Here is a 19,688-nt window from a genome sequence, read left to right as displayed (position 1 = left end):
ATTACCATTAACGGCAATTATTACATTTACAAAATGCCTGCTGGTGTTTCATGGGGACAATATATGAAATTTCTTTCGGCGGCGATGCTATCAATGATGGCAGGCTCGCAACTGGTTCATTTGTACTACAAACCGCTGAATGACATAAATGTCTACATAGAACGAGAAATGAAAGCTGCAAATGCACAAAATGCAGACGAAAGCCCGCCGGATGGAAAAACATTACCTAGTAAAAGCTAATTATTTATAAGAACTACTAAAATATAATATGTAAAGTAAAAGAGGACGAACTTTCTTCTTACAATTATTGTTTTGTTCAAAAATAAACTGTATTTCTTAACTTATACTTTAAAAAAAAGTAGATTTTCGTTATAAAACCACAAGAACTTATGTAGCTGCAGAATTATTTAAATTGTATAATAATAAATTAAAACCAAAAGTTTCCAGCTCTTCATTTTTGAACGAGTTATTGCTGAATATTAGATTTATCCTCTGCAATTCCAGTGTCAGTTATATTAATCAGAGTTCCAGCAACCTTACAAGATGACAAATTAGTTACTTCGTTAACGTTGCTACTAAGGTTTGTTGCATCGGTGTTACCATTTGTCAAAGGTACTATTTTCTGAGCAATTATATGATATGGTGCATTCAAAAATGAGTTCATTGGAGTCCTATTACTATTGGTTGATATCACGTTATCAACATTAATTCTTTCGTGCGATTTACGATGGTTTTTCAAACGGGTCTGTTGACGATACGCCTGCCCACAGACATCACAAACATACGGTTTCTCACCGGTGTGTATATACTCATGATGGCGCAACGTTCTTCTTGAAGCAAAACACTCGGAACAATACTGACATTCAAAAGGCTTCAATTTCATGTGCACTATTCTAACGTGCGCTTCCAACTCAAATTTTCTAACAAACCCCTTACCGCAGTGTTCACACGGCATCTTATCAGTAGAGTGAACTAACATATGTTTGTCGAGCATAAATTTTTTTGCCATTCTACGGTCACACACATTACACTCGTACTTCATTTCGTTGGTGTGCAGTTGTAAGGTGTGATACTTTAAGGTGTAACGTGAATGGAACAATTTCTTACACACGTCACATTCAAAACGCTCCTTCAATTGGTCTTGAGCGGCTTGTTCTGCGTCTGTAGGATGTTTAGAACGACGATGGTATTTAAGATTACCGGATTGGTTGAACGTTGCGCCGCATTGTTCGCAAACATATATTTTCACGCAGGGTGTATCCGAGTGTTTCAATCGCTTATGTTTTTGCATTGCAATAAAACTAGTATAGACACGGTCACATCCAGGTATGTTGCACGAATATGAACGCACCTCGGCTTCGTGAATTTCCTTGATGTGCTTATATAGTCCACCGATGCATGTATACGATTTTTCACATCGATCACATTGAAAGGGACGCATGCTTCCTTCATGCACTTTACGTCTATGAGCATCGAGGGCGATTTTGTGAGCAAAACTGTGACTACACTGCTCACACTTGAAGCTGTTTTTAGTACCTTTATTGCGTCTCTTCGAATTACTATCTGTCTTGTCAGTGTCCACAAAGTTTTGAGTATGTCGACTAACCTCGATAGCTTTTTTCATACTATTTTTATGTTTTTCTATTTTTGTAGCCACATATTCTGCAAATCGTTTCTTGCTTACGCGTGCACATTTTATATTTCCTAAACCATCGTCATTTTGTTTATCGTTTAGAATACATTCAAAAGTATTAGTTAAATTGCTTTTAACTGTTTGAGTGTTCAAGATCCTGCTATCAACATTTTCAGATGTTACTGATATAGATGGTTTTTCTAAATCAGCTTCGGATTCATCTTGCCATACTTGATCATAGCTTTCTTCGTTGATAACGTTATTTGAAATTTCACTTTGTGTAGCTCTACGTTCAGCTGAAATATCAGTGTCGAATTGATCGGGGTCTGGTACACTCTCGCTCATTAACGTTCCCACATTATCTGACTCAAGCTTAACTGATTCGGTTTCCATAAGTGTATCCTTGTGCTATAGGTATGAAAACAGAAATTTACTATGAATTTCATTTAAAAAAATCTCGTTGAGTCTCTCACCAAAAAGTTAAACATATCTGTCGCCCGCGCTGTTTCTGGTTCTTTACCCATTCCTTGATTTTCTTCGGACCCATCGTCGTCAATTTCCACTTTATTAACTCCATGGCAGAGTATCGACTGCAGTTTTTGAGCACTTTTCTTTATTAGTTCGCGAAATAATCCAAAACTTTGCAGCTTATTATAGCAATGTATGCACACACACTGAGGATATTCCCCCAATATCAGTTCAGGCGCTTCAATAGGCCAATGCTCGTCCATGTAGAAGGCTATAAGATTTTGTAATTCTTCATTATTAACGATGCTAATACAGAATTCTTTACACTCTGAAACTTCGTCTACTACATCTATATTTGGTATTAAACTGTTATCTTGTATTTTTAATTTTTTCAGACAAGTGCGGCAATGCTGATTAAGATTTTCTTTAGTTAGGAATGGCATTTTTCGCTTATTTGCATTTTAAATAATTTTTAAAGGAAATCTGACTATTGTTTATTAGAAGAGCACAAATATTTGCTATTGATGTAGCTTTTTTGACGATTCGGTAAATGCAATCCGAACTAACCGAATACATTTTATATCGTCAGTACCGAAGTACCGTTCATAGTAGCACCGAATATTTGTTCATAGTTCCAGAGAAATTAAATTATACTATTTTTATTAATGGACAATATAATTCAATATAAGAGACTGAAAATTACAATTTTTCCACAGTATTTTCCACAAATCGGTTATGAGTACCTTCGCAAGTGACTTGATTTCATAAATATATTTTAGCTGGCATCTCGCCAAATTACTAAGGTGCCCACGCCATAATACTACGTTCACATATATATAGGTAGATTATATACTTTTTCGTGTTTAACGCCCAATCTGTAATTAAAAATCTGAGATTATGAAATAATCCTAGATTATAACCATACTTTTTGACATACAACCCTGGGTAATAGATTATTATTTTTACGAATTTAAAGGAAAACGTCAGAAAAAAAAAACTAAATAATATGAATGCCGGTAAAGAAAACAGGTTTATAAACATAATTCTAATAAAAAATTGGTTGAATATTATTAACTATGCATTCATATTACAGAAAATGTATGTGTTCATAAACGCTTTGTCCTCTTATTACTTATTATAAAATGCAATATCGAATTTCGAAGGGGTTTACTGCCATAATTCTTTGAAACTTCAGTAAACATCGTTTACGAATTTCCTCCAACTGTTTATTGCTAGTAGCCAGTTGCGCAATTAAATTAGATATTCCTTCTTCTTGTATTTCCTTCAAATCAATAATAATAATTAAACAAACCAAAAACACCGAAATATTCCACCAAAATAATTTCTATTAAGAAAAACCTTTCACAATAGTATTGACAGCTGATTGTCAATTTTGCAGGTAATCTGCCATATGTGAACGGGTAGATTAATTTTGTACATGTGGGGGTTTTATTCCCCCACATAATTGGTGACCTCTACGACTTACCAACACGCATCAAGGAAAAGGCAAACCAACATCTACGTGCTGTTATCATCGGAGACTCGGCGGGCGTGGCAACAAGTGCATGCAGCCTTGTGCCTTCCAGGAAAACGCCAGTCGCCCTCAGTAGACACGGCGGATACTGGTGACAAGACAATTCCTCGTCAATGATTCCTATATTACCGTACAACAGCTACGAAATTTCTCGTCGATACCCGCGCGGATATTTCGGTTACCCCACCTTCAAGCTCATCTGCCGCACCTGCAGACTCAAGCTCATATGCCGCCTCCGCAGACTCCAGCTCACCTCCACAAGAATCATTCACGGCCTTCGAAGTACTTACTCAAACCAACAAATTTACAGCCATCCTCAAGCCTTTCCGGAATTGCTGGGTAATTTTTCCAACCTCACGGCAGCCAAGCATTCCGTCAAACACTTTAATACCAACCACTGGGCCACCGACGCGTTCTCATCAGATCAGGGAGCTCGCAGCAGCCTTGCGCCTCAACGAGCCTCCTCGTATAACACCTTGTCCTTGTCTTGGCCACACTGAATTCATTATTCATTTTTATTCATTAATCAATTTAATTTAACGCCGTTATTCATTCTAAGAAAGATATCATTCGAGAAGCGTTCTTGCAAAGGACAAGACATATAAAATTAGAGTTCATTTATAAGTTATAAGTTTTTATCTTAACAGTCTTGAATAAAACATCACAAATAAATAGTGTTAATATAAAATAAAAAGTACAATTGGGGGTTTTATACCACCACAATGTGTATATGGAAAGTTTTTATGCGTTTCGATAGCTGATCAGCTGTTGCAAATAAATGTTTTTATGTATTAAAAGTTTATTTGTTCGTACATTTGTATGGGTAAATAATTTTGGCGACACTTCTTTTCATAATATCAATTAGAAAAGGATGGTGTGTGACGATAGTGTATCATAATTGCAAACAAAAAAAGAAAATTTCATTCTATTAAGAATTGTGAAGAAAGTGTGAAGTGAATTGTGTTTCAAACAAAAATTGAGAGTAAGTATTAATTAGATGTAGATTAATTTTAATATGGAAAAAAGTGCTTCGATGAAATAAAATATTTTGTACATTGAGAGTTGTTTTAATTTCATTGGTGATTGAACAAAAAAAATTTTAGGCGAGGAAAATATCGCGTCAAACGAAAAAAAAAGATTATTTAGATTTGTTTAAACGGGAATTTTGGAAGATTTAAACAATTTTTTTGGTGCGTAATTTTTTTCATAACGGGAGTTTCATTAGTGATTGAACAAATGATCAATTTTTTTATTGTTTTTGGACATTCTTTCCTATTAATTTCTATAAAAAAAATTTTAGGCAAGTGAAAAAGTCGCATCAAACGAATAAAAAAGATTGTTTAGATTTGTTCAGGGTTGATTTTTAGTGATTTCGAAAAGTGACGATGTTTCGTGAAATTTCATGTGCAATCATGTTCGATAATTTAGAGAGATTTAGACAATTTGTTCGGTGCGTAATTTTTTTCATAATCAAACGAAAAAAAAGATTATTTAGATTGGCTTAAACGAGAATTTTGGAAGATTTAGACTAAATTTTGCTCTCCGTATTTATATAACATCGAAATTTCGACGTACGGGCGATCCTAGTATGTATTAATTCACAAATTAAAATTTGCATATGCCATCTTCCTGTGTGCCTGATAATGAATCGTTTTCTATAGAGGATTTTGATTTTACAGAGCAAATGGAGTTTGCCGTCTCCGAACGGCAGATATTTTTATGAGGAGCTTTTTCATGGCAGAAATGCACTCGGAGGTTTGCCATTGCCTGCCGAGGGGCGCCCGCTATTAGAAAAATGTTTCTTTTCTGTTTTTCTTAATTTCAAATGCATAGTCATATTAAAAAGCTACTAACATTCTTTTCTTTTAATCAACGCTACAATCTGAAACCTCTCATATTAACTAGAGATTTCAATGTAAATTTTGCATCGGACGCTCCAATGATATTAGAATTTTTAGAAAATCAACTGAACTTACAAATGACAACGATAGATGTCATATTTTTCCGCTATATCGACACAATCGAGTTAAGAACATATGTATATATCCTTTTTCAGTTACCACAAACCGATTGTATCAATTGCTGCTATTGCACCATCAATACAAAATGTACAGAAATAAATTAATAATAATATTATCGACTATTATTGTATGTAATTTTATAAAAAATCATTACAATCCTCATTAAAATATTTAAATTTAATCCAAAAATTAAGAAGTTTCAAGAAGTTTTTTTTGTGTTTTGTACATACGATTTCATGTGGTTAAAAAATTGTTAATAAGTTTTCAAATACGAAATATTACATAATTGTCATTTAATTTCAGATATGCCAATTTACAGATTTGTTGGGGCTTACAGGTTTTTGCTGTTTCTCATTTTCGGTGCCGCTCTTGAATTTTCACTGATTAACTGGAACGGAGGAGAACCAATTTTTGTACTTTTAGATCATACATTTAAAAAACGACAGGCAAAAAACTTTGTGGAGGATAAATTACAAAAAACACAAAATCAAGTGCAGCCACAAGCTAAAGAAACGACGTAACAAAATAGTAATCGATTTATTAACGGCAATTATTACATTTACAAAATGCCAGCTGGTGTTTCATGGGGACAATATATGAAATTTCTTTCGGCGGCGATGCTATCAATGACCCGATTTACACGAGGAGACATCTGGAAGGGAGACACTGGAAATTCTCTTTTGAAGTTTCATTCGCGTTCACACGGGCAAAAATGTTTCCGCGACATTTTGACATTTAACACTTTAGCATCGTCTGGTTCGGATGTATTCTAGCACGCGCTTACATGTAAAGCAGAGAGCGTTCGACAACAGTTTCTTAAATATATTATAGCTAACTACACACCAGGCAACCGTTGAAGCAACGGTTGCAGCAACGTGTTGCCTTTGTTTAAGAAACACGTTGCGACCGTTGCTTCAATCTCAGTATTGTGTATAACTGTGGTGCAGGAAAGGTACAAGCGGAAGATACGTAAAATTAAATTTTTTAAATGATCGACGAAATGCGTAAAATTACTTCTCTTATTATAATTGACGAACTTTTGTACGAAAATGAGGAAGAAGAGATGCAACAAAAGAAGAGAAAAAAAACTGGTCCAAAAATTGGCTTTTAAAAAAATCGAATTTTCGAACGAGAGGCTGCTGAAAGAACTAAAGGAAAATGAGCCAGCGGACTATAAAAATTACATGAGGATGGACGAAGCCCTGTTTAGAAAATTGTTGGACTATGTAAAGGCCAAAATAACGAAACAAGATACCATAATGAGAGAGGCAATATCAGCAGAAATTAGACTGGCAATAACTTTGCGGTATCTTGCAACAGGAAACGCTTTTGTGGACTTGAAATTTTTATCAATTTTATTGTATTCATTTTTTAATTGTTCGTATGCTTTTTTTCTAAAATTTTTATTTTTATATTTTTAGCTCTCTCAAATTTTTATATTCGTTAATAAAATTAACATAATTTTCATTATTTTCAATTGCCATTTTTTCCTTTTTCACTTTATTTTACTCCGCACGAACCTTCTTCTTTGCTTAAGTTCAACGAACTGAACGAGTAAAAGCAGTAAACAATGATACACACGAGGCAACGGTTGCAGCAACCTATCCCAAAAATCAAATTTATTTGATACTAGCAAACCCGGCCCCCTTCGCTGGGCATACTAAAATAGAATAGATATGGTTTAGAACAGAAAATATATGGTTTTCATATTATTTATTTCTTTATTCTTTATTCAAGCGCTTTGGCATAAACAATATTTTTTGTTTTTCTATTTGTTTTTGAGTAAATATAAAATATAAATTGAAAATCAGGAAAAAAGAAGATTGTTTTTAAATTTCAAATCAACGCATATGAATAAACAATCGTCTTTTTTCCTGATCATCCATGAATTTTTCGTTTCAATTTATATGTTTTATTAAGCATTGGAGCTTTTTTAACCATTATCCATTTATATTTTTCAAAAAAAAAAAAACGAAAAAAATTGTTTTTTCCACGAACACATAATTTCATTCGGATTTCACATTAAATTCTCAAATTTCGTAAGAAATTATTCACTGTTCCAAAATCCACTCCAAAAAAATTCACAAACAATTTTTACATGTTGCACTTACGTTTTTTCCTTATGGCATCCAAATCAGAAAGAAATATTGACACATTGTTTGTTGTAAGTTTGGTTTAATTCGGTGCAAAGACACGGCGGATCCACGTTTTGGCATATATTTCGAGACCCTAGTCATCAATAGGTATGAAAATTGCCCCGTATTAAAGCACTTATCAACAGCTTTCATTTGATATCCATATTGTACATACACAACCAAATGTTACCCGGGTCCACGTTTTGAACTATATCTCGAGACCCCAGTCACGTAGCGGCATGAAAAATACTCTGTACTAAGGCATTCACCAACAGCTTCAATTTGATATCCATATTGTACATACACGTCCGAAGGTTACCCGGGTCCACGTTTTGACCTATATCTCGAGACCCTATCTACCAATAGGTATCCAAACTATACGGAAACCATCTTCAATACCTCCTTAACAATGTGTGTAAGTTTGGTTTAATTCGGTGCAAAGACACGACGGGTCCACGTTTTGGCATATATTTCCAGACCCTAGTCATCAATAGGTATGAAAATTACCCCGTATTAAAGCACTTATCAACAGCTTTCATTTGATACCCATATTGTACATACACAACCAAAGGTTACCCGGGTTCACGTTTTGAACTATATCTCGAGACCCCAGTCACGGAGCGGCATGAAAAATACTCTGTACTAAAGCATTCCCCAACAGCTTCAATTTGATACCCATATTGTACATACACATCCGAAGGTTACCCGGGTCCACGTTTTGACCTATATCTCGATCCCTATCCACCAATAGGTATCCAAACTATACGGAAACCATCTTCAATACCTTCTTAACAATGTGTGTAAGTTTGGTTTAATTCGGTTCAAAGACACGGCGGGTCCACGTTTTGGCATATATTTCGAGACCCTAGTCATCAATAGGTATGAAAATTACCCCGTATTAAAGCACTTATCAACAGCTTTCATTTGATATCCATATTGTACAAACACATTCTAGGGTCCACGTTTTGGTCTCTATCTCGAGACCCTAGTCACGGAGCGGCATGAAAAATACTCTGAACTAAAGCATTCACCAACAGCTTCCATTTGATACCCATATTGTACATACACGTCCGAAGGTTACCCGGGTCCACGTTTTGACCTATATCTCGAGACCCTATCTACCAATAGGTATTCAAACTATACGGAAATCATCTTCAATACCTACTTAACAATGTGTGTAAGTTTGGTTTAATTCGGTTCAAAGACACGGCGGGTCCACGTTTTGGCATATATTTCGAGACCCTAGTCATCAATAGGTATGAAAATTACCCCGTATTAAAGCACTTATCAACAGCTTTCATTTGATATCCATATTGTACAAACACATTCTAGGGTCCACGTTTTAGTCTCTATCTCGAGACCCTAGTCACGGAGCGGATGGAAATACTCTGAACTAAAGCATTCACCAACAGCTTCCATTTGATATCCATATTGTACATATACATCCGAAGGTTACCCGGGTCCACGTTTTGACCTATATCTCGATCCCTATCCACCAATAGGTATCCAAACTATACGGAAACCATCTTCAATACCTTCTTAACAATGTGTGTAAGTTTGGTTTAATTCGGTGCAGACACGGCCGGTTAGCGAACACACACAAAACGTTGACTTTATTTTATATTTAAGATTTTTTTCAGTTTGTGTCCGAAAAATCCAAATATCTTACGGAACCCTATTTTTTTCCAAAATAAAATGTAATCCATGTTACTCGTGGATAATGTAGTTTTCGAATGGTGAAAGAATTTTTAAAATCGGTCCAGTAGTTTTTGAGCCTATTCGTTACAAACAAACAAACAAACAAACAAACAAAGTTTTCCTCTTTATAATATTAGTATAGATTTCAGGCAACGGTTGCAGCAACACGAAAATCATTTGGCAACACAGCTACACACGAGGCAACGGTTGCTTCAACATGGCCGAGTTGCTGCAACGGTTGCCTGGTGTGTATTTAGCTTATGAATGAAAAATGCAAACTGGTTAAATAATAAATAATTTGTTGTTTTTCTATTGAAATATATTTATAAATTCTTATACTTGAATAAAAAAAATTAAATTAAAAATACTTCATATGTAAATAATTAACTTTAAATTAACTTGAGTAACTAGAAATGCGAGGAAAATTAGAATTCAACATAAACATGCCCCATAATATATTTTAAATTATACCTACTTTACTAGCAAAAATAATCGTGCACTTCCCAAGCAGTGTTCGGATGTTTGTCATCTTTGTTATCTTCCGTTTGCTTGAAAACCAACACATAACTCAGAACCTTCTCCCATAAAAGAAAAAAACGAATGAAGCAACTGTCAAAAATTGGAAAGATTGGAAATACGAATAAGAAGAGCAAAGCGTGTCGCCGAGTACGGGAGACAAAATCCCTTCTCTCTTCCCCGACCGTCCTTCGCCTCCGAACAAAATGTTTCCCTTCCAGATGTCTCCTCGTGTAAATCGGGTCAATGATGGCAGGCTCGCAACTGGTTCATTTGTACTACAAACCGCTGAATGACATAAATGTCTACATAGAACGTGAAATGAAAGCTGCAAATGCACAAAATGCAGACGAAAAGCCGCCGGATGGAAAAATATTACCTAGTAAAAGCTAATTATTTATAAGAACTACTAAAGTATAATATGTAAAGCAAAAGAGGACGAATTTTCTTCTTACAATTATTGTTTTGTTCAAAAATGAACTGTATTTCTTAACTTATACTTTAAAAAATAGATTTTCGTTATAAAACCACAAAAACTTATGTATGTAGCTACAGAATCATTTCAATTGCATAATAATAAATTAAAACCAAAAGTTTCCAGCTCTTTATTTTTGAAGGAGCTATTGCTGAATATTAGATTTATCCTCTGCAATTCCAGTGTCAGTTATATTAATCAGAGTTCCAGCAACCTTACATGATGACAAATTAGTTACTTCTTTAGCGCTGCTACTAAAGTTTGTTGCATCGGTGTTACCATTTGTCAGAGGTACTATTTTCTGAGCAATTATATGATATGGTGCATTCAAAAATGAGTTCATTAGTGTCCCATTACTATTGGTTGATAACACGTTATCAACATTAATTCTTTCGTGCGATTCACGATGGCTTTTCAAACAGGACTGGTGACGATACGCCTGCCCACAGACATCACAAACATACGGTTTCTCACCGGTGTGTATGTACTCATGATGGCGCAACGTTTTTCTTATAGCAAAACACTCGGAACAATACTGACATTTAAAAGGCTTCAATTTCATGTGCACTATTCTAACGTGTGCTTCCAACTCAAATTTTCTAACAAACCCCTTACCGCAGTGTTCACACAGCATCTTAGCAGTAGAGTGAACTAACATATGTTGGACGAGCATAAATTTTTTTGCCATTTTACGGCCACACACATTACACTCGTACTTCATTTCGTTGGTGTGCAGTTGTAAGGTGTGATACTTTAAAGTGTACCGTGAATGGAACAGTTTCTTACACACGTCACATTCAAAGCGCTCTTTCAACTGGACTTGAGCGGCTTGTTCTGTGGCTGTAGGATGTTTAGAACGACGATGGGATTTAAGATTACCGGATTGGTTGAATGTTGCGCCACATTGTTCGCAAACATATTTTTCTACGCAGGGCGTATCCGAGTGTTTCAATTGTTTATGTCTTTGCATTGCAATAAAACTAGTATAGACACGGTCACATCCAGGTATGTTGCACGAATATGAACGCACCTCAGCTTCATGAACTTCCTTGTTGTGCGTATATAGACTACCGATGAATTTATACGATTTTTCACATCGATCACATTGAAAGGGACTCTTGCTTCCTTCATGCACTTTACGTCTATGAGCATCGAGGGTGATTTTTTGAGCAAAACTGTGACTACACTGCTCGCATTTGAAGCGATTTTTAGTACCTTTATTGCGTCTCTTCGATTTACTATCTGTCTGGTCAGTGTCCACAAGCTTTTGAACATGTTGACTTACCTCGATAGCTTTTTTCATACTTTTTTTATGTTTTTCTAATGTTATTTTTGTAGCCACATATTCTGCAGATCGTTTACTGCGTGCGCGTGTACATTTTATATTTCCTAAACCATCGTCATTTTGTTTATCGTTTAGAATACATTCAAAAGTTGTAGTTAAATTGCTTTTAACTGTCTGACTGTTCAAGATCCTGCTATCAACATTTTCAGATGTCACTGATATAGATGGGTTTTCTAAATCAGCTTCGGATTCCTCTTGCCATACTTGATCATAGCTTTCTTCGTTGATAATGTTATTTGAAATTTCACTTTGTGTAGCTCTACGTTCAGCTGAAATATCAGTGTCGAATGGATCAGGGTTTAGTACACTCTCGCTCATTAACGTTCCCACATTATCTGACTCAAACTTAACTGATTCGGTTTCCATAAGTGTATCCTTGTGCTATAGGTATAAAAACAGAAATTTACTATGAAAATCATTTAAAAAAATCTGGATGAGTCTCTCACCAAGAACTTATCTGTCGCCCGCGCTGTTTCTGGTTCTTTACCCATTCCTTGATTTTCTTCGGGGCCATCGTCGTCAATTTCCACTTTATTAACTCCATGGCAGAGTATCGACTGCAGTTTTTTAGCACTTTTCCTTATTAGTTCACGAAATAATCCAAAACTTTGCAGTTTATTGTAGCAATATATGCATACACACTGAGGATATTCCCCCAATATCAGTTCAGGCGCTTCAATAGGCCAATGCTCGTCCATGTAGGAAGCTATAAGATTTTGTAACTCCTCATTATTAACGATGCTAATACAGAAATCTTTACACTCTGAAACTTCGTCTGCTACATCTATATTTGGTATTAAACTGTTATCTTGTATTTTTAATTTTTTCAGACAAGTGCGGCAATGCTGCTTAACATTTTCTTTAGTTAGAAATGGCATTTTTCGCTTATTTGCATTTTAAATAATTTTTAAAGGAAATCTGACTATTGTTTATTAGAAGAGCACAAATGTTTGCTATTGATGTAGCTTTTTTGACGATTCGGTAAATGCAATTCGAACTAACCGAATACATTTTATATGGTCAGTACCGAAGTACCGTTGATAGTAGCACAGAATATGTGTTCATGGTTCCAGAAAAATTAAGTTATGCTATTTTTATTAATGGATAATACACCTATATTCAATATAATTTCATATAAAGATCGAAAATTATAAATTTTGCACAGTTTTTCCACAAAGTTGATGAAACTGAACCGGTTATGAGTAACGTTCGCAAGTGCTTTGATTTCATAAATATACTATATTTTATCTGGCATCTCGCCAAATTACGAAGCTGACCATGCCATAATACTACGTTCCCATATAAGTAGATGACCTACTCTTTCGTGCTTAACTCCCAACCCGTAATTAAAAAGAGAGATTTCCCATACAAAATTTCTCTCCCGAAATCTTAGATTATGAACTAATCCAAGATAATAACCATACTTTTTGACATACAACCCTGTGTAATAGATCATTATTTTTACGAGTGTAAAGAAAAACGTAAAAAAAAACTAAAAAAATGAATGCCGGTAAAGAAAACAGGTTTAAAGACATAATTCTAATAATAAATTGGTTGAATATTATTAACTATGCATTCATATTACGGAAAATGCGGTTTGGTGCCTGACTACCATTCGGAATTCACAGAGAGAACGTAGGTTCGAATCTCGGTGAAACACCAAAATTAAGAAAAACGTTTTTCTAATAGCGGTCACTCCTCGGCAGGCAATGGCAAACCTCTGAGTGTATTTCTGCCATGCAAAATCTCCTCATAAAAATATTGCCGTTCGGAGTCGGCTTGAAACCGGTCCCTCCATTTGTGAAACAACATCAAAACGCACACCACAAATAGGAGGAGGAGCTCGGCCAAACACCCAAAAAGGGTAGATATTCCTTCTCCTTGCATTTTCTTCACATCGTTAGTAATAATTAAACAAACCAAAAACAAGGAATTATTCCACCAAAATAATTTCTATGAAGAAAAACCTTTCACAACAGTGTTGACAGCTGATTGTCAATTTTGCAGGTATTCTGCCAGGTATGTGAACGGGTAGATTAATTTTATGGATTTATTGGTCATTAATGCATATGTGAACGTACTTTAATTTAATTTTAGCCTAATCAAAAAAGAAAGTAAAGATTTTAAGAATTATTCAAAAATAATTTTTTTTTATTTTGTACACAAAACAAATATTTGTTTTATATTATATTATATTTATTTTGTAGCGATTTATCCAATGAAATATTTATTAAATCCAACGCGTTATGTTATATAATATAGATCTGAAAAAAGTTATAAAACTTATAATTCCTAGCGTATATACATATATTATTAATATATATATTATTGCGCCAATATATATTTAAGCTACTGATTAAAATACTTTATGAGATTACATCAAAAACATACAATTATACGATAACTTATAACAAAGAAGATTTTTAGCTTTTTTCAGTCGTGTCATTTTTAAAATGCTTTAACCGATGCTGTTTCATTGCTGTTGGCTGCCGAAAGCCTTTTCCACAAACATCGCAGAGGTATGGTTTCTCACCAGAATGCCGGTAACTGTGGAAGCGCAAAGATTTTTGCGTTTGGAACGATTTGTCGCACAGTTTGCAGGGAAACAGCTTCTCTTTGAGATGCGATGAACGCTCGTGATTTAACAAATCTTGATACCACATAAAACTTTTATCGCATTGACCACACGGTATTCTGCCATCGGTAGAATGTGTGCGCAAATGCTCGACCAGCCAACTTTTTACCGGAAACCGTTTACTACAAATTCCACAAACACGCGACATGTCTTTCTTAATGTGAAAACACATATGTTTTTTCAGCGACAAATTCGTTAAAAACGCCTTGGGGCATAAGGTGCACTTGAATTGAGCATCTGCACTCACCACTGCCTGATGCTTATGTTTTACATGTTCTTGCAGACTACGGATATACCTATACGACTTGTCACAATGCCCGCAAGAAAATGGCATTTTTGTTATATCGTGAGCCTGACGTACATGAGATTCCAATTCGGAATTGAACGCGTAGCTTTGCTCACAATGTGAACATTTGTATTTGTCTTTTTTGTCTACTTGAGACATTTCTTTCTTTAAGTCGTCCTCTTTTTCCACACTTTGCTTCCCACTACATTCGGATACCGATGGCGGCGACGGCTTACCACTACACTCGGATACTAATGGTTCGAATGGAACTACGGCATCATCTTTTAATTCTACATCCGCCAAGGTAGCCACTGATGTTTCGAAAAATACCTCTTCGTTTTCCATAAGCGCATCCTTAAATACAAATTTTTCATAATTTTCATATTTCAATTGCCTAATAAATTTTTACCTGTAATTTATAATCCCATACTGATAGACCCACCGGATCAGTTTTTTGCTGCTCATTTTCCTCTTCCTCATAATTTAATTCTACTTTAATGATGCCACTACTACAATTAAGTACTGTGCGTAATTTTTCTGCGCTCTGTTGTGCCCGTTTACGAAATGCAACAAAGTTCTGAAGCTTATTATAGCAACCAAGGCAAACATTTTCTGGAAAATTATGAATGGCCAAATTTGGTGCTTCACTCTTATAGGGGCCATCCACATAAGTACAAACGAGATGCTGTAATTCTGGATCGCTGCAGATGTTGAAGTGCATGTCCTTATTATCCGGTGTCTCATCTGTATTGCATGCACTAGAAGCCATCTCTGTGCAACCATTTAGTCTTTTTAAGCAAGTACGACAGTGATCCTTTGCATTCTCCTTTGTTAACAACGACATTTCAACTTATTTAAGTTAAGGAATTTTTAATGCCACCGAAAATAATTTACAATTGATTGCACGAAATAAAACACAAACTTGTCCTTCTCACAACGTTGCCATATGGTGTAAAAATTAATTTTAACCCTTAAAATTTATAAGAGACTTGAGGAGACCAACTTAAACTGGGAAAAAGATATGCGCAATTCTTAATAAAGGCCTTTTCATTGTTATAGGTGTGTATAAATATAATTTATCCAAAGTTATTCAGAATGTGGAAAAAATTCTTTGAGCTGCGTTTATACATCTGTGCCCTCTATATTTTATGTTAAGAAACAGGTGACAGGTGTAAGCCACTGTTAAAACATATTTGTCCTAACGAATTTCTTGTCGGCACTATCTTTCGTAGTTTAGCCACCCAATTTTCGTTTTATCGTGTTCGAATTTAGCGATCTGATTTGCGTGTTGCTATTTTGAAAATCAGATGTTAAGACATCGACATGAGAAAATCGGAAAAGATCAAAATAGAATAAGCCACATTTAGTAGAATGTATAGATGAGGGACTATTTTATATAACTAAATCTGTTTTTACATTCCATACGTTTAAATTTAATTTGATAAATGAAATAAAACAACTTCTGACACCTTTGAAAAAATAAATGTCTAAATAAAACACAAATAGGTCAAGAAAAAAAACTAACCTAGCCACATGCATGCTAATATAGCCAGAAACAATTCCCATATATATCAAGGCGCATTCATTAAAGACTGTGGCACTAGACCAACAACAATGTTCTGTACGTTTGATTGTCAAAACAAAGTATTGGGAAACTAGAAAACAAATAATGAATTCGCCTTGTTTCATTCTGAGCTGACAGTCACATGGACACGGCAAAAGAAAAAAAAAAAACAACTTAGCTGATTTACCAACCTTAACTTTAATAGATTCGTCTTGGATGCTATATTTTTGAAAACCTACAAAACATGAAAATGTCACAAAAATAAAAATGTCTAGATTTATTTTCGAAAATAAAACTTAGTCATATATTTCTTGATAATTCGTATTCTTAAATGTTATAAAATCATGTTTATTATAAAAGGAAAATCTTATAGCTATAAAGAATTGTTTTGAAATAAAATCAAATTAAGACGTATAAATGCAAATGTGCTGATCACTTTCATTTTCACATTGTCGGCAACTGAAATTGAAATCAAAATAAAAACCGAAATGAAAATGTGAAAATTAATATCGACCCATTGAAAGCAAAGTAATAATTAGTTTTTGTTTAATTTTTGCAAAATATATTCAACTCAATTCTAGTAATACATAAACATACATATATTTATATGTATATAAGTAAAATATTGGGGTATATGTCAATAATTAGTGAGAAGGGGAAAGTATTGGCACACATGACGTTAAATTGAATTCTCTAAGGATTAATTGAGCATCTTTCTTAATCTTATTGAACACATTTCCGCGACCAAGGAAAACATTAACCTTTTCTTTTCAGATAATACAAGGGGTTTTACATATACACGTTTGCTTAGTTAAAGTAACTTCTAATAATTTTAAAATGAAATATAATCCTTTGCTTTTAATGTTGTATTATGCAATAGTCCAGAGGTATTTGTTTAAAAAATTTAGTTTAAAATAAAGGTTGGAGTTCAAGATCCCGTTCAAGTGTACAATTGTAAATTACCTTAGATCTGTAATTAATCCTTTACATGACTCCTTTTCTGAATATTTTCATGACAAATGCGAACAAAATGATCGATTTCGAATCGGATATTTTAATAAGCTCTGGATTTGCCCAATTTTTTTATTTTCACAACTAAAAAATATTTATTAGCTAAATGCCTATTAAACTCTTTCGCGTGATAAATTGAATCCACATTTCGACTAACTTTTTGATTATTCTGAAAGCATTTAAAGAAGTGTTACTATTAATTCTTCTGGATGTTAATGCATTATTAAATGTTGAGAACATAGATTTATTTTTCATATGAGAGTTCATACTTAATCCATTTCCCTAGAGTCATTTGTATTACTTATGAATATTGAAATGTATATTTTCTCCATGAATGGATGAATGAGGTGGAGTACCATTTTCTTAAACGACCTTCGTATGTAGATGGATAAATTGTGTTAGTGTGACTCGGGTTTCCGCTCCGGTTTTAGACGTAAAAATATGAGTAAATATGACACAGGACCTTAACAATAAGACCCAATTAGTGTAATTGAGTACGAATCGTGTATAGGGTCAGGGGCAGAAATTGGTTTCCAATATTGCCAATTGTAGCTGACTGCAAAAAAAAAAAAAGAAAAATATCATATAAAACATGGCGTGCCTTCAAGCTGCTAGACTCAATTATTTATACTTACGGACGAAAGATTGTGGTAAACGTAATGACAATGTTCGGCAACGATGTCGACATTCACTTGTTGGACGCAGAAAAATATAACGAGTTCCAAGCGCTTGCTGCACGTATACATTTGCACATTCGGTGTCGGGCAAGGTGTACGCGGGAGCTTGAGCTGTATCGATGGCCATGTACCGCTCCAGCGCTATGCCGGTACGGGTCAGACGCAAGGTTGGACTTGCAAACAGTTTACGCAATAGGCGTGCCGGCAACATGCGATTACAGCGCCACATGTTATGCGTCTCTAAGTTATGCATGGACTCCTCTTTATGTTGTGAGTGATTGAATTTGGTGAAGAGCTCCTCAAGGTTGGTCACATCACGATTAGTCGATTGCACGCGATAAGCGTCACGCAGGAAGATCTCATGATTGTTGACATAAACATTATAGAAATCCTCGAGCTGAATTGGTTCTTGTTTTATCTACATAAGGAATTGTATGTATAGTTAGTTATTGTTGTTGGAACATCATAAAAATTCCCCCAAAAAATGCTGAGGTCACAGTCCTCGGGCCTTGACAGTTTGGATCGTTCCGGTAACGTAAAACCGACTGTCATGGGTACGAAGAATGCAGTTGTATACATCTACTCACCTTAAATACAAAAGGCACAAACTCATTTGACATATCGGCTGTACTGTCCTTTTTACTGCGCTCATTTTGAGAATTGTTAGAGTCCTCATAATGTACTGCTGTCTCCGCTGTTAAATCAAGTACACTTTCTACATTGGAACAAGGATCACAATTGAGTGCATTTACACCTTGGAAGAAAGGATTTTGCATGAGGCACGACTCGTCGTACAATTCTGTAAGTCGTGGAAAACGTTGCAACAATGGCAGTGTAATGCGACGCCACATTCGCATGCTGGGATAAACAAATGAATGAACACTCTGTTCTCCTGGTGCTGACAATGATGCTTCGGTGTATGGTGAGTCATTCCGATGGCGATAAGCAAATACGCACAGTGAAACTAGCATAAGATAAAACAGCCAATAAAGAATTTGGCGACGGCGATCAAGGATCTGACTGAGCAGCTCTAATTTAAGAAATGCTAAAGACGATGGTGTTGAGTAGTTTCTTATATCCAAATCGCGATCCGTTTCCAGTGAGCTTTGTTGTTGAAAATACTGCCACAACACGTAATTATCGAAATAAAAGGGTCGTATTTGGAATGAGTTTTCAGATAAATTACGAAAGTGGCGAAGCGCATTCACATATTTTTGCAGCACTATATGGCGTGTAAGCACAGCGGGAACGCCATTAGCAAAATTAAATTCGTCCATATTACAGCAAACTACAATTTCAATAGTTTCTTTTTCCACTTTCCATGCTTTTTTTAATCGTAAAAAGAATTTTCGTGGTTTCCCTTTGTATGAAATAAATTACGAATATACTTCGCTTTGTGTTCGTTTAAGTTTTTTCAATTTTGTTTTGACATCGGAAAACTTTTACGCTTTGTAGTGCTTTTCTTCCTATTCACAACAAAATGAACGTTATTCACAATGGATTTATGTGAAAATAATAAGAAAATTTTATTGTTTTCATAAAGGTGCAAATAGATTGATGCATACGTCCCACTTAGGATCCCACCAAACCCAAATAATTTATTTCTTTTTTAATTTCTATTACCGGTGCAGTCATTGTTTTTTCATAGCTTTTGTTATATGAACCCGTATTATAAAGACTGAAAGGTAAA

At 34.9% G+C, this 19,688-nt stretch overlaps 4 protein-coding genes across 6 annotated transcripts in view; 1 reads left to right on the top strand and 3 right to left on the bottom strand.

Annotated features, from left to right (window-relative positions):
• Positions 1-15,674, bottom strand: part of LOC129238177 (uncharacterized) — a 39,996-nt gene extending 24,322 nt beyond the window's left edge. Inside the window, exons 1-6 of the mRNA XM_054873211.1 lie at positions 15,156-15,674; positions 14,254-15,100; positions 12,272-12,723; positions 10,627-12,206; positions 2,107-2,407; positions 1,030-2,041 (exon numbers count right to left, since the gene is read on the bottom strand). Coding sequence (XP_054729186.1) covers positions 1,030-2,041; positions 2,107-2,407; positions 10,627-12,206; positions 12,272-12,723; positions 14,254-15,100; positions 15,156-15,590 — 4,627 coding nt within the window. The 5' untranslated portion in view covers positions 15,591-15,674. The remainder of the gene's footprint in view (positions 1-1,029; positions 2,042-2,106; positions 2,408-10,626; positions 12,207-12,271; positions 12,724-14,253; positions 15,101-15,155) is intronic.
• LOC129238000 (ubiquinol-cytochrome-c reductase complex assembly factor 6) lies at positions 34-284 on the top strand. The gene has a single exon (XM_054873026.1). It carries the CDS (start codon positions 34-36, stop codon positions 238-240), a length of 207 nt encoding a protein of 68 aa, XP_054729001.1. The 3' UTR covers positions 241-284.
• LOC129237997 (zinc finger protein ZFP2-like) lies at positions 387-2,637 on the bottom strand. Its single transcript, XM_054873023.1, has 2 exons — positions 2,107-2,637; positions 387-2,041 (listed from the first exon to the last, which is right to left on the bottom strand). The coding sequence occupies exons 1-2, from the start codon at positions 2,542-2,544 to the stop codon at positions 467-469; spliced, it is 2,013 nt and encodes a 670-aa protein (XP_054728998.1). The 5' UTR covers positions 2,545-2,637; the 3' UTR covers positions 387-466.
• A 961-nt stretch (positions 15,675-16,635) lies between the features above and the next one.
• Positions 16,636-19,430, bottom strand: LOC129238742 (uncharacterized). Of its 3 annotated transcripts, none has more exons than XR_008581804.1 (4): positions 18,586-19,430; positions 17,957-18,416; positions 17,274-17,877; positions 16,636-16,769 (listed from the first exon to the last, which is right to left on the bottom strand). XR_008581804.1 is itself a non-coding variant. In XM_054873893.1 (3 exons), exons 1-3 carry the CDS (start codon positions 19,273-19,275, stop codon positions 17,786-17,788), a joined length of 1,242 nt encoding a protein of 413 aa, XP_054729868.1. In that variant the 5' UTR covers positions 19,276-19,430; the 3' UTR covers positions 16,794-17,785. The 3 variants fall into 3 exon arrangements, 1 of the variants encoding a protein (XP_054729868.1); XR_008581805.1 differs by lacking the exon at positions 16,636-16,769 and having other exon boundaries at positions 16,793-17,490; positions 17,591-17,877; XM_054873893.1 differs by lacking the exon at positions 16,636-16,769 and having other exon boundaries at positions 16,794-17,877.
• Positions 19,431-19,688: the final 258 nt, after the last annotated feature.

This window comes from Anastrepha obliqua, chromosome 2, assembly GCF_027943255.1.
Source record: "Anastrepha obliqua isolate idAnaObli1 chromosome 2, idAnaObli1_1.0, whole genome shotgun sequence".
In the NCBI taxonomy this organism is placed as follows: Eukaryota; Metazoa; Arthropoda; class Insecta; order Diptera; family Tephritidae; genus Anastrepha; species Anastrepha obliqua.
The sequence above is the reverse complement of the archived record's forward strand: the minus strand, read 5'-3'. Positions and strand labels throughout refer to the sequence as shown.

Coding starts and splice junctions, on each gene's coding strand:
- LOC129238000 (XM_054873026.1), top strand. CDS start 34: ATGCCTGCTGGTGTTTCATGGGGACAATATATGAAATTTCTTTCGGCG.
- LOC129237997 (XM_054873023.1), bottom strand. CDS start 2,544: ATGCCATTCCTAACTAAAGAAAATCTTAATCAGCATTGCCGCACTTGT. Junction 2,042..2,106: donor CAGATATGTTTAACTTTTTG/GTGAGAGACTCA, acceptor TCATACCTATAG/CACAAGGATACACTTATGGA.
- LOC129238742 (XM_054873893.1), bottom strand. CDS start 19,275: ATGGACGAATTTAATTTTGCTAATGGCGTTCCCGCTGTGCTTACACGC. Junction 18,417..18,585: donor TTGTGCCTTTTGTATTTAAG/GTGAGTAGATGT, acceptor TTCCTTATGTAG/ATAAAACAAGAACCAATTCA. Junction 17,878..17,956: donor TTTACCACAATCTTTCGTCC/GTAAGTATAAAT, acceptor TTTTTTTTGCAG/TCAGCTACAATTGGCAATAT.